At 34.8% G+C, this 12,704-nt stretch overlaps 1 protein-coding gene across 2 annotated transcripts in view; it reads right to left on the bottom strand.

Annotated features, from left to right (window-relative positions):
• Ptpn22 (protein tyrosine phosphatase non-receptor type 22) overlaps nucleotides 1–12,704 on the bottom strand; it is a 48,783-nt gene that overhangs the window by 18,721 nt on the left and 17,358 nt on the right. For both annotated transcript variants that reach the window (XR_002212550.2, XM_020166339.2), the window contains exons 10-11: nucleotides 12,529–12,606; nucleotides 9,639–9,725 (exon numbers count right to left, since the gene is read on the bottom strand). Coding sequence is in view for 1 of the 2 variants with exons in the window: in XM_020166339.2 (XP_020021928.2) it covers nucleotides 9,639–9,725; nucleotides 12,529–12,606 (165 nt within the window). In the remaining variant the exon portion in view is untranslated. The remainder of the gene's footprint in view (nucleotides 1–9,638; nucleotides 9,726–12,528; nucleotides 12,607–12,704) is intronic.

Below are 12,704 nucleotides of genomic sequence, written 5' to 3'. Positions count from 1 at the left end.
ACACCCCCGGGCCTTTTCTGCTTTAGTTATTGTTCAGGTTAGGTCTCACATTTTTGTCTGGGGCCAGACTCAGACTATGATCCTCCTACCTACGTAGCTGGAATTCTACAGAGTTAAACCACCATACCCAGAGTGTTGTTTTGGATGGGATCTCACTAACTTTTCACCTGGGTGGCTTGGAACAGCAATCCTCTCGATTCCTACTTCCTGAGTACCTAGGATTTATAGACATATGCCCCAGTGCCCAGCTCGAACATCATCTTTTCAAATGTGGGAGTTTTAAGATGTTCTTTGGGGCTGACTTCTGTCTTAAGAACATTCTGCTTTCAGAAATTTCATCCTCTCAGCTCTTAAAATTAATAAGGGCTTATTAGGACCCGTGCCTATATCATCTTGTTCTATTTCTTCCTCTTCAGTTGCTCCAGGTATACTGGCTTTCTTGCCATTCTTTTAGCATACTAAACTTGTTTCCAAGTCAGTGCTTTTCCATGTACTATTCACCCTGATTGATATATTCTTGCTCCAGATTTTGCATAGCCAGCTCTTTGTAATTTGATCTCTAGTTAAACACCCTCTCTGAACACATACCCTAAAACTGTACTCCCACACCTATCCAGCCATCCTCAGTCTTTGCTTTTTTTTTATAGTAATTATCATGTTATGAAATGTGTTACTGTGGTTCATGGAAACTTATGATACCATTGATTATAAAACATATCCTAATTTCAGAGATGTTAAAATGTAAAAGAAAAATCATAATTTTAAGATACCCCAAAACACAAACACAAATGTTGAGCTCCATCACTGATATTTATGAATATGATCTTATTTGGAAATAGGTTCTTTTCAGGTATAGTAAGTTAAAATGAGGTCATACTGGATTAGAGTGGCCCTAATACAATGACTTGCATCCATATGAGAAAAGAAAATAAAGACACACAGACCATCATGTAATGATGGAGGAGAAATTAGAGTGATGCCAATGAATGCCAAAGAGTGCCAGTAAACATGGAAACAAGGAAGAGACAAGAAAGATTTTTCTTCTAGAGCTACTAAAGAGAGCATGGCTCTGCCAACACCTAGACTTCAGACTTCTAGCCTCCAAAGTGTGAGAAAATAAATTTTTGTTGTTTTAAGTGCCCTCGGTGTATAGTACTTATTTTAACAATCTTAGCAAACTAATACAGAGATTTTTATACCCACTTTTTTATAAATATGATGACATATGTTGTATATTACATATGTATACATAATATACAGATATATATTATATTAATAAAGGGTGATATGGAAAATATATCCAGTCATGGATAAGTAAACTACTGTGCATCTGCCAACTCTCCTTACAATTAGTTCATAAATTCAATACATCCATACATACATAAAGGATATTTTTGTAACATATAACCAGCCAATATAAAGAGAGATATTGTAAGAGAGATATTCTACAAAAATAGCCTCAGAAATATTGCAAAAGGCAAAAGTCCTTACCCACTTTTACTAATAGATAGAAAAATGAAACTGAAGATCAATAAGGAAACAGCAGACTTGAAATATACTCTAAACCAAACAGACCTAGTAGACATATGTAGATTATTCCACCCCACAACAGCAAAATACACATTCTTCTCAAGTACATATGGAACATGCTCCGGACAAAGCATATATTATGCCACAAAACAAGTCTTAATACATTTAAAAAGATCAAACTCATACAAAGTACCTTTCCTGATCACAATGGAATGAAATAAAAATAATATAAGAAAACTTGAAAATTCACAAAGATATGGAAATTAAATAACACACTTTTAAACAACCAACAGATCAAAAAAAAAAAGTACAAGAAAAATAGAAAATACCTAAGACAAATTTAAAAAAAAACACAACAAAACAAAACTTATGGGAAAAGTAGAGGCAATGTTAAGGGGAAATTTTATATCTATAAATCCATATATTAAAAAATAAAGATCCCAAATGGCCAGCCTAACTTTACACTTTAAGGAACTAGAAAAAGAAGACCAAATCAAAAGCAAACCTATGCTAGATACTGGTGTTTCACACTGTAATCTTAACTGCTTGGGAGGCTGGGATGGGGAGGATCATGGTTCAAGCCAGCCTGAGCAAAGAGTTCACAAGACCTCATCTCCAAAACAACTAGAGCAAGTTGTAGAGCACCTATTTTGCAAATGTGAAGCCCTGAATTCAAACCCTAGTCCCACAAAAACAAGTGCAAACCTAGCAGAAAGAAGGAAATAAATGGTGATAAATGAAATGGAGCTAGGAAAGGATGGAGAAACTCAACAGATCTAAAAGTTTGTTCTTTGAAAAAATAGATAAACCTTTAGCTAGATTGACTAAGAAAAACACCCAAATTATTAAAGTCCAAGATGAAAATGTGGCCATTACTACCAATATTACAGAAATTAGAATTGCTATGAACAGAAGAATTAGAATACTATGAACAATTGTATGCCAACAAATTTCATAATGTAGATGAAATGGACAAATTCCTAGAGATAGCCAATAATACCAAAACTAATCATAATAATACCAAATAATAATAATACAATAATAGTAATAATAATACAATAATACCAAAACTAATAAGGAAGAAATAGAAAATCAGAATAGACTTACAACTAGTAAGGAAATTAAATCAGTAATAAAAAATTTCCCAACAAAGAAAAGTTCAGGATCAAAAGGCTCCCCATTGAATTCACCAAACATTTAAAAATTGAACCTAATCCTCCACAAACTTTCAAATAATGTTGAATGAGGGGAACATTTTCTAACTCACTCATGAAGCTAGCATTACCCTGTTACCAAAGCCAAAGACACCACAAGAAATAGACACTACAGACTAATAATTCATTATGAATATTGATGTAAAAGTTCTGAACAAAACACTAACAAACCAAATTCATCTGCATATTACCAGAACTGTACACCATGATAAAGTGGGATTTATTCCCAGAATGCAAGAATAATTTAATACAAAAGCAACTCAATTTGCCACATTAAGGGAAAAACACCCACATGGTCATCTCAAATGAGGCAGAAAACACATTTGGCAAAATTCATGATTAAAATTCTTAACAAACTGGGAATATAAAGAAACGTTCTCAACCTGATAAAGGCCACATAAGAAAACCCACAGCTAATTTCATACTCAGTGGTGAAAGGTTGAAAGTTTTTCCCCTAAGATCAGGGGCAAAACAAGGATGCTAACTAAAGTTCTATAGTTCTAAAGTTCTAACCCAAGCAATTAGAAAAGACATGCAAATTGGAAAAGAAGTAAAAATTCTTTTCTTTCAGATGTTACAATCTTATATAAAGAAAGATTCCACAAAAAAACTTGCTATAGCTAATAAGTAAAGTTGTCAGGATACAAAAATCAATATGCAAAACCCAGTTTTATTTCTATAAACTAGTAATAGTGAACAATCTGAAAAAGAAAATTAAGAAAACAATTTTATTTATAATGGCATGAAAAAAGTATTTAGGAATAAATTTAACCAAACAAGCAGTAGACTTGTGCAGTGCATTGATGAAAGAAATCATCCAAGACATAAATAGATATTCTGTGTTTATGGAGTTGGAGACAAGCTAGCAATACTATCCAAAAGGATCTACAGATTCAATGCAATCCTATCAAAAGCCCAGTAGCAGCTGGGTGTGGTGGCACATACCTGTAGCCTGTAATTCCAGCACTCAGGAGGTTGAGGCTGGAGAATTGTGAGTTTGAGGCCAGCCTGGGCTATACAGTGAGACCTTGTCTTAAAGGAAAAGAAAACCCTAATGGCATTTTTATAGAAATAGAGAAACCATCCTAAAATTCATGTGAAATCTCAAGAAATACCAAATATCCAAAACAATCTTGAAAAAGAAGAGCAAAGTTGGAGGGCTCACACTTTCTGGTTTTGAAATTTACTACAAAGTTACAGTGATTAAAACAATGTAGGACCAAGTGTGGTGGTGTCTGTCTGTAGTCAGGGGACTGAGGAGGATGGCTGGCCAGCATGGGCAAAATAGCAAGACCCCATCTCTTAAAAAAAAAAGTGTGATACTGGCATAAGATATGATATTGGCATAAGATAGACTACAAGCCAATGGGATAGAATAGAGAGCCTAGAAATAAATCCTACATATGTGTGCAATTGATTTTCAACAAGGGTATCAACATCAGTCAATGAAGGAAAGATAGTCTTTTCAACAAATTGTGCTAAGACAACTGGATCTCCAAATCAAAAGAATGAATGGATTCTTGCCTTCAAAATATATAAAAATTCACTCAAAATGGTTCAAAGACCTAAATTTAAGAGCTAAACCTATAAAACTCAAAAGAAAACATAGGGAGAAATCTTCATTGTATCAGATTTAGTAATTATTTCTTGGAAATGACACCAAAGGCACAAAAACAACAAGTAAACAAATTGGATTTCATCAAAATTTAAATTTTTCATAGGACACAATAAAGTAAAAGGCAACTCACAGAATAGGAAACAATATATTCAAATCAAATATCTGATTAAAAATTCATAACCAAAATACATAAACTATACTAAAAGTCAATAACAAAAAAATAAACCAATTAAAAAATGGATGAAGGACTTCAGGAAATAGTTCCCAAAGAAGATATACAAATGCCCAATATGCATATAAAAAAAGATGCTTAACATCACTAATTATTAGGAAAGTACAAATCAAAACCACAATGAGATATATACCTATTAGGAAGGCTACCATCAAAAACAAAACAAAACAGAAAATAACAAAGAGTTAGCAAGGATGTAGAGAAATTGAGACCCTTGTGTACTACTGATGAGAATATAAAAATGTCATGACTACTATGAAAAACAATGTGGTGGTTCCTCAAAAATCTAAACATAGAACTGTCATATCCTCCAGCAATTCCACTTTTGGTATGTGTGTAGAAATGTTCATGCGTTCCTTTGTTACCTTTAGATATCTGTAGGAGCTGTAGTGATAGCTCCTGTTTCATTCCTGACATTGTTAATTTTTATCTTCTCCCTTTTTATCTTTGTTGGTCTCTTTAGAGGTTTGTCATGTTTATTAATCTTTTAACAAATTCAGCTGGTTCACTAATTTTCTGCTTTCATTGTTTTCTATTCACTTATACATTCTTTTTTTTTTTTGTGGAGATAGTGGGGTTTGAACTCAGGGCTTTGCACTTGCTAGGCGGGTGCTCTACCACATGAGCCATGCCTCCAGCCCTTTTTGCTCTGATTATTTTGGAGATAAGAGTCTCTCTTTTTGCCCAGGCCTCCCTGGATCATGATCCTCCTATTTTAGGCTTCCCACCTTAGCTGGGATGGTAAGCATGTGCCTTCACACTCAGCTTTTTTCTGCTAAGATGGATTCTTGAGAACTTTTTTGCTTGGAGTGGCTGGGAACCTTGATCCTCCAGATCTCATCCTCCTACTAGGAGCTAGGATAATAGGCATGCACGACTGTACCTAGCTATTGGTTGAGATGGGGGTTTCACAAACTTTTTGACCAGGCTGGCCTCAACCATAAATCCTCTAGGATTACAGGCTTGAGCCATGGGCACCTGTCTTCTTTTCTATATTCTTAAAGTAGAAACTTAGTTTATTGATGAGACTTTTACTGTTTTCTAATTTACGTAGTTAGTGCTACAATTTCCCTTAATACAGTTGTAGGTCCCATAAATTTTGATATGCTGTACTTTCAATTTTATTCAATTCAATGTGTTTTTATTTCCTTAAGACTTACTTCCTCTGACCCAAAGGATTATTTAAAAGAGTGTGGTTTTGTTACCAAGCGTTTGGACATTTTCATGTTATCTTCTAGTTACTGAATTCTAATTTGATCCCCTTGTGGCCAGAGAATATATTGTATCTGATTTCACTTCTCTTCAGTTTTTGAGATTTGTTTTACCAAGCAGGATATAATTTATTTTAAGTGTTTGTTCCATGGGAACTTTAAAAAAACGTGTATTTTTATGTTGTTGGATGGGAGTGTTCTATAATTATCAATTTAATCCTTCCAGTTGAGGGTGTTGGTAAATTGTATATTCTTGCTGATTTTCTCATCAATTGATGAAGGGGGTATTGATGGCTCCAGTTATCACTGTGGATTGTCTATTCCTCCTTTTTCTATTGGTTTTTCTTCACATATTTTGCAGCTCTGTTGTTTGATCCATACACAGTTAGGACTGCTGTGTCATTTCTTTTTTGGTGGTCCTGAGACTTGAACTCAGATTTGTGCTTACTAGGCAGGTGCTTTACCACTTGAGCCATGTTCCCAAGCCCTTTTTTGTTTTAGTTTGCTTCTCAGGTAGAGTTTTTTGCTTTTATGCAGCCTGACCTTGGACTGCAATCCTCTGCCTCCTGAATAGCTGGGATTATAAGCATGAACCACACCCAGCTTGATTTTTTTTGTACTGAGATTTGAATTCAGAGCTTTGCACTACTTAAGCCTGTCTCCAGCCCTTTTTGCTCTATTTATTTGGAAGATAGTGTCTCAGTTTTTTGCCCAGGCCAGTCTGGACCACAAACCTACTATTTTACACAACCTGCCATCATTGGGATGACAAGCACATGCCACCATACCCAGTTTTTTTCCATTGAAATGGGATCTCACAAATTTTTTTTTGCCTGAGCTGTCCTGGAACCTCGATCCTCTTGATCTCAGCTTCCAAGCAGCTAGATTGATCACAGGCCTGAACCACTGGAACCTGGCTAACCCAGGTTGGTGTTTTTCAGATAAATTCTTGCTAACTTTTGGCCCAGGTTGACCTTGAACTGCAATCCTGCTGTCTCCATCTCCCAAGTAGCTATGATTACAGGTGTGAGCCACCGTGCCTGGCCCAGGAATACCATGCTTTATTGGTGAATTGACCTTTTTACTGTTACATAATGCCTTTGTCTTTCTCTTAATTTTCTTGACTTGATCTACTTTGTCAGATATTAATACAGTCACTTCTGCTTTTCCTTGTTTATGATTATATGATACATCTTTTTTCCAATACTTTTCTTCCAGCCAATATATATATATCTGAAGTGAGTTTCTCATAGACAGCATGTAGTCAAATTGTGTTTTCTTTACTCTGTCACTAACATAAATTGGTGTAGTTAGGTTATTTATATTTAATGTAATATTGAATAAGAAATAATGAAAAAACAAAAGTATTGATATGTTAGGGTTTAATTCTGCTATTTTAGTTTTGGTTTTCTTTTTGTCCTCTTTCTCATTTTTCTTGACTTTTTCTCTTTCCTGTGTGTTTTGAGTGTATCTCTTTGTATAGCCTTTTTAGTGGTGACTCTAGGTGCTTCATATATTGTTATTACATGTAATATATAATATTATGTATATAATTCACAATCTAGTGATATTTCATTTTGCCAGTTTGAGTGTAGAAATCTTACCCCCTTTCTCCTCTTCTTGTTATAATATAATTAATAATCTTAAATATTTCCTCTAATAAATTAGAACTGCATCAGTATTATATTTTTGCTTCAATTGTCAATTGGCATTTGGTCAAATCATATTAGCTTTTATATCTTAGATCTTCAGCTAAAAAATCCTTTGGCTATTCTAAAATGTTCTCAAAATTCAATGATGCAAGGAATCAGTCAACAAAGTGAAGAGACAGCCTATGGAACAGAAGAAAATATTTGAAAACCATAAAGGGGAAATACCTGAATATTCATACAACTCATTAGTAAGAAAATAGAGGGCTGGCACCACCACTTGAGAGGCTGAAGTAGGAGGATCACCAGTTCTAGGCCAGTCTACACTACATAGCAAGTTTAAGGCCAGCCTGGACTCCATAGCAAGACCCTGCCTTAAAAAAACAGAATAACCCAATTTTAAAAGTGACAAAGGACCTGAAAAGACATTTCTCAAAAGAAGACATAAAAATGTCCAAAAGGCTTATAAAAAGTGTTCAAAATCATTAATCAAGGAAATACAAATTAAAAACCACAATGAGCTATCATCTCATACTCATTAGGACACTAGTATCAAAAAAACAAGTGCTGGGGGTATAGCTCAATGACAGAGTGTGCACTAACCATGGTCAAGGCTCTGGGTTCAATCCTTAGCACCCAAGGCAAGAGATAAGTATTGGGGACTGGAGGTATGCCTTGAGCAATACAGCACCTGCCTAGTAAGGGCAAGGCCCTGAGTTCAAACCCCAGTACTTCCAAAAACAAACAAACAAAACAAGAGTAGTGTTGGCAAGAAGAAAGGGAACACTTACATACTGTTGGTGGGAATGTGAATTAGTACAGGTATTATGAAAAATAATGTAGACAGCCCTCAAAAATTAAAAAGAGAACTACCATATTATCAACCAATTCAACTTCTGGATGTATATGTAGAGGAAATGAAGTCATTGTTTTGAAGAGATATATGTACTCTTGTGTTTGTGGCAGTATTATTTGAAATAGCCAAGATATGGAGTTAATCTAAGTGTCCATCCATGGCTGAATAGAGAAAATGTATACATACATAATGAAATACTATTCAGCCTTTAAAAGAAGGAAGTTCTGTCATTTATGACAACATGGATGAACCTGAAAGACATGTTAAATAAGTCAAATACAGAAAGACAAGTACTGCATAATCTCATATGTAAAAAATAAAAAAATCTAAAATCAATAGAAGCAGATTGTAGAATAGTGTTTACCTGGGACTGGGAGAAGGAGGTTTAGAGGGGATGTTGGTCAAAGGATACAAAGTTTCAGTTAGACAAGAGGAATAAATTTAAGAGACCTATTGTACAATATGGTGACAAAAGTTAACAATAATGAATTGTATACTTGAAAGTTGCTAAGACAGTAGGTTTTTAATTTTTATGTGAGGCAATATATATGTTAATTAGCTTGATTTAGCCATTCCACAAAATATACATAAATCAAAAACATCATATTGTACACCATAAATATATACAATTTTTCTGTATGATTTTTTTATAAACTTTATTACTATTATTATTATTATTGTATAGTACAAGAGGGTTTTATGTGAAAATTCCATATAATAGACAATGTATTTCACTCCCTCCATTATATTCTTTTGCTCCCTTCTCCTCCCACCCTTTTAAAAGCGGTATTTGGTGAGTTTCTTCGTGCTATCTCCATATGTATATAAATAACATACCATGATCCTTTTCACACACACACACCCTCCCCTTTCCATTTCCCCCTCTCTGGACCAACTCCCTATAGTGTCCCTTTTGCAGCAAGTCCCATTATTATTATAAATTTAAATTCTTGATGAGACATTCACAGTCACAATAAAGCTAGTATAACCTGAAAAATCGTTCGACTCTGACTTTATGTTTGTTACTCTTATTTCTAACTTGCCAACAGCTGTCTAAAACATGGGATCAGAACATACTCTTGCCCTACATAAATTGTTTCTAAATTTAGCTGAAAATTACACATAATAAGCTAACCAAGAGATTAATTTTCTAAGTTAAAATACCTCAAATTAATTTGTCCTTCTCCACAGGAGATTTTTAGCACAACCATGTGTACACCTGACACTCTAATTCAGTTGTGACAATAGATAAGTCCTACAGTTAATCTGAGATCCTTTGACAAAAAGCAAGCATGAAAAAATGACATAATACTCAGGTTAAACTTTACCTCTCTTCCAGAGTGTTCATCTCCAATAATATCCATGTGTCTCTTAAATAATTCTAATACTGCATTGTAGACCAGTTCATACTGTTCCTAAAGAGCATAACAAACCACAAAAATGAAGAAAATCAAAATACTTGGTGAATTACAGAACCAGATTTCAGGAATATGAACACCCACCAGATATTAATGTAGCAGACCTGAAAGGACCATCAACAAAAGTTATTAAACTTGATGTCCTATGTTTATGTAGACTATTTCAGTTTTCAGTGTACGTATAGGCCGGTAAAAAAAAAGCTTAATATTGTATACAACTCTAGTTAATGTACAAGGATCTTATGGCATATTTCCTGAATGTTCTAACTACACTTTCTTGTCTTTCCTTCCACTATAATCCCTCCTCATCTGTTTTCTTTGTTTGCATTTTTAAAAGTTTATTTTATCCTAAATGTATTTTTTAGCCACCTTATTTTTTTTCTGGAAAAAAAAAGATAATTAGTATTTGGATAGATAGCTTCAATATAAATTATCTAACTTAACCCTCACAATTGTTCAGTTAAGTAGGCAGGCTATTGTACCTATTTACAGTTTCCCAAGGTCCTTCAGAAGCAATTTGCAGGACTTGGCTTAAAAACTGAATCTTGGTATACTTTGTTTAGTGCACTTACATCAAGTTGTCGAAAGTTTGTCCTAGTAAAAACACCAAAGAAAAGTAAACTGCTGAATAAGGTATGGAAATCTGTGGCTATAAAAGGACTCAACACAGAGAACTGAGACGTCTACTACTGCAAGACTTACGGGGTTTTACTACTGCGTTTTTGCCTTTCTATCTGCTCAAGCACTTTCTCTCTTACTTTACACAATCCCATGCAAATGAAGAACAACTTTTTCTGAAAGTATTTTTAGCAGGAGAACAATGTATCATCTAATACTCTTTTTTTTTTTTTTTTTTTGGTGGTACTGGGGTTTGAACTTAGGGCCTTGCACTTGCTAGGCAGACACTCTACCAGTTGAGTCATACCCCAGCCTCTTTTTGGAGAGAAAAATCAGACAGGAAGCACTCATCTGGTTAGACTGCCGTTTCGTGGTTAGTGTCAGAAAAAGCAGTTAAAACTGTTAAGCTATTTGTTTAGCTAGTCATTGATAATGCCAAGAGATGAGGTCTTTTCAGCTGTCGTCTAGCTCCTAAAAGCAGGCCAGAAATGGAATTTCAGAAAATTCCTATTTTTCTGAAATGGGCTATGATTTTATGAATTAAATATTACAATTTATATACCTAAGTTACATACTTCCTGGAGTCTCTATGTATTTACATGGACCATCCTTCTTTCAAGTCTGACAGCACTAAACCAGCTAATGCTTTCATTTCACATAAACGTTCCCCCTCAGGGTTGAATATAGAAAACACCTACAGACAACACATGAAAAAGCATCTTTTTCCACACGCTATTAGTGGAAAACCTGTGTGGGCCAAACAGTTTTATATTATTAATACCTCTTCATTTTTCCCTTCAACTTACAACTTCTAGATGAAAATATTGAAACTACCACTGTTAATTGCTTTATCTCTAACCCTAGGTACAAGTTCATTTAAAAGTGCTCGAGGCCAGGAGATGTAGCTCAGTGGTAGAGCACTTGCCTCACATGTGCAAGGACCTAGTGGGCTCCATTGCCATCACAGTACAAAGAAAAAAAAAGTACTAAAAACACCGTAGGGTCTTGTTATTTAAAAGTAGTTCTAACAAATTTTGCAAAAATGCCTTACACATAATAAACATCCACAAACATTTGATGAATGAATGAGTGAATGCTAAATTCCGTCTTAAAAATGGAATCCACATAGAAATGTGGGTAAAATTCCTGGTGTGGAAATATGGGTGAAAATTATTTTTAGACAATAGGAGATTTGGGGTAAGGGTGAAAGGGAAGAGCCTTCCTAATGGAGTGAATAAGTCTGGGGTGGGTTACATAATATAACACAGTTGTAACTATCTTTTTAAAGTATGCATATAAGGACAAGAGAAACTATAGAGAAATGGTCAGGAGGCAGAGATAAGAGGATCAAGGTTCAAGGCCATCCTGGGGAAAAGTTAGTGAGACCCTATCTCAAAAATAAGCCAGACATAGTGTTGTACGCATGTAATCCCAGCTACTTGGGAGATGGAGGTAGGAGGATCACAGTTGGAGCTAGGGCAAAGTTAACAGCAAGACTCTATCTGAAAAAAAAAAAGAAAAAGAAAAAAACACCCTAAAAGCAAAGAACGAGGAATGTGGCCCAAGTGGTAAGGCCTTGAGTTCCATAAGAAAGAAAGAGGAAGGGAGAGAGGAAGGGAGGGAAGGAGGGAGGGAGGGAGGAAAGGAAGAAGGAAGAGAACAAGGGAGAAAGGATTAAGGAAGGAAGGAAGGAGGACTATGGTTGATTTTAATTTTATTTTTCATTGCTTCCTAAAATGACCATGTAGACTACATTTACCATATTGTTATCACCTCCTGAGGTAGAAATTACAAATTCCTGATTTTCTATGCTTCAGAAATTGATTTATTACTACAAAATTTCAAGTTAACATGACCTTTAACATTAGCTATTGCTTTCTAATAAGTGAAATACCTTGTTGAGTTTTTTCAACTTCCTTTGTAAGTAAGAAATATTATATTGATTTCTTAACATTTTCCAAATAGACAGTAAAATAGGAATGAAAAGAACTTGACCCAGGACAAAGAACAGAGGAAAAACATTGGGGTATTCAGTTAGAGAAAATAGGTTGGACTTTAGAGCACTTAGTAGTAAACTGGTGTAACATCCGAGCACTCAGCTGTTTTTGAATGCCTCACCGTTAAACATAGGAATGGAGCAAGACTCAGACATATGTTGTGATCTGTTCACCACAGTCCATACCTGAGTTTGAACTAATGAAGGCCTCTGTGTTCGCATTTCCTGGATCAAACTAAAAATGCTGAAGTTCTCAGGGACTATCTATCAAATAAAAGGAGAAAATATTTTATTCTTTTTTACCATTTGTTAATAAATCATTGCCACTTTCTCATGGCCTTGTACTTCTGTGATATCTACTC

Source organism: Castor canadensis, chromosome 12 (genome assembly GCF_047511655.1).
Source record: "Castor canadensis chromosome 12, mCasCan1.hap1v2, whole genome shotgun sequence".
NCBI lineage: Eukaryota > Metazoa > Chordata > Mammalia > Rodentia > Castoridae > Castor > Castor canadensis.
The sequence above is the reverse complement of the archived record's forward strand: the minus strand, read 5'-3'. Positions and strand labels throughout refer to the sequence as shown.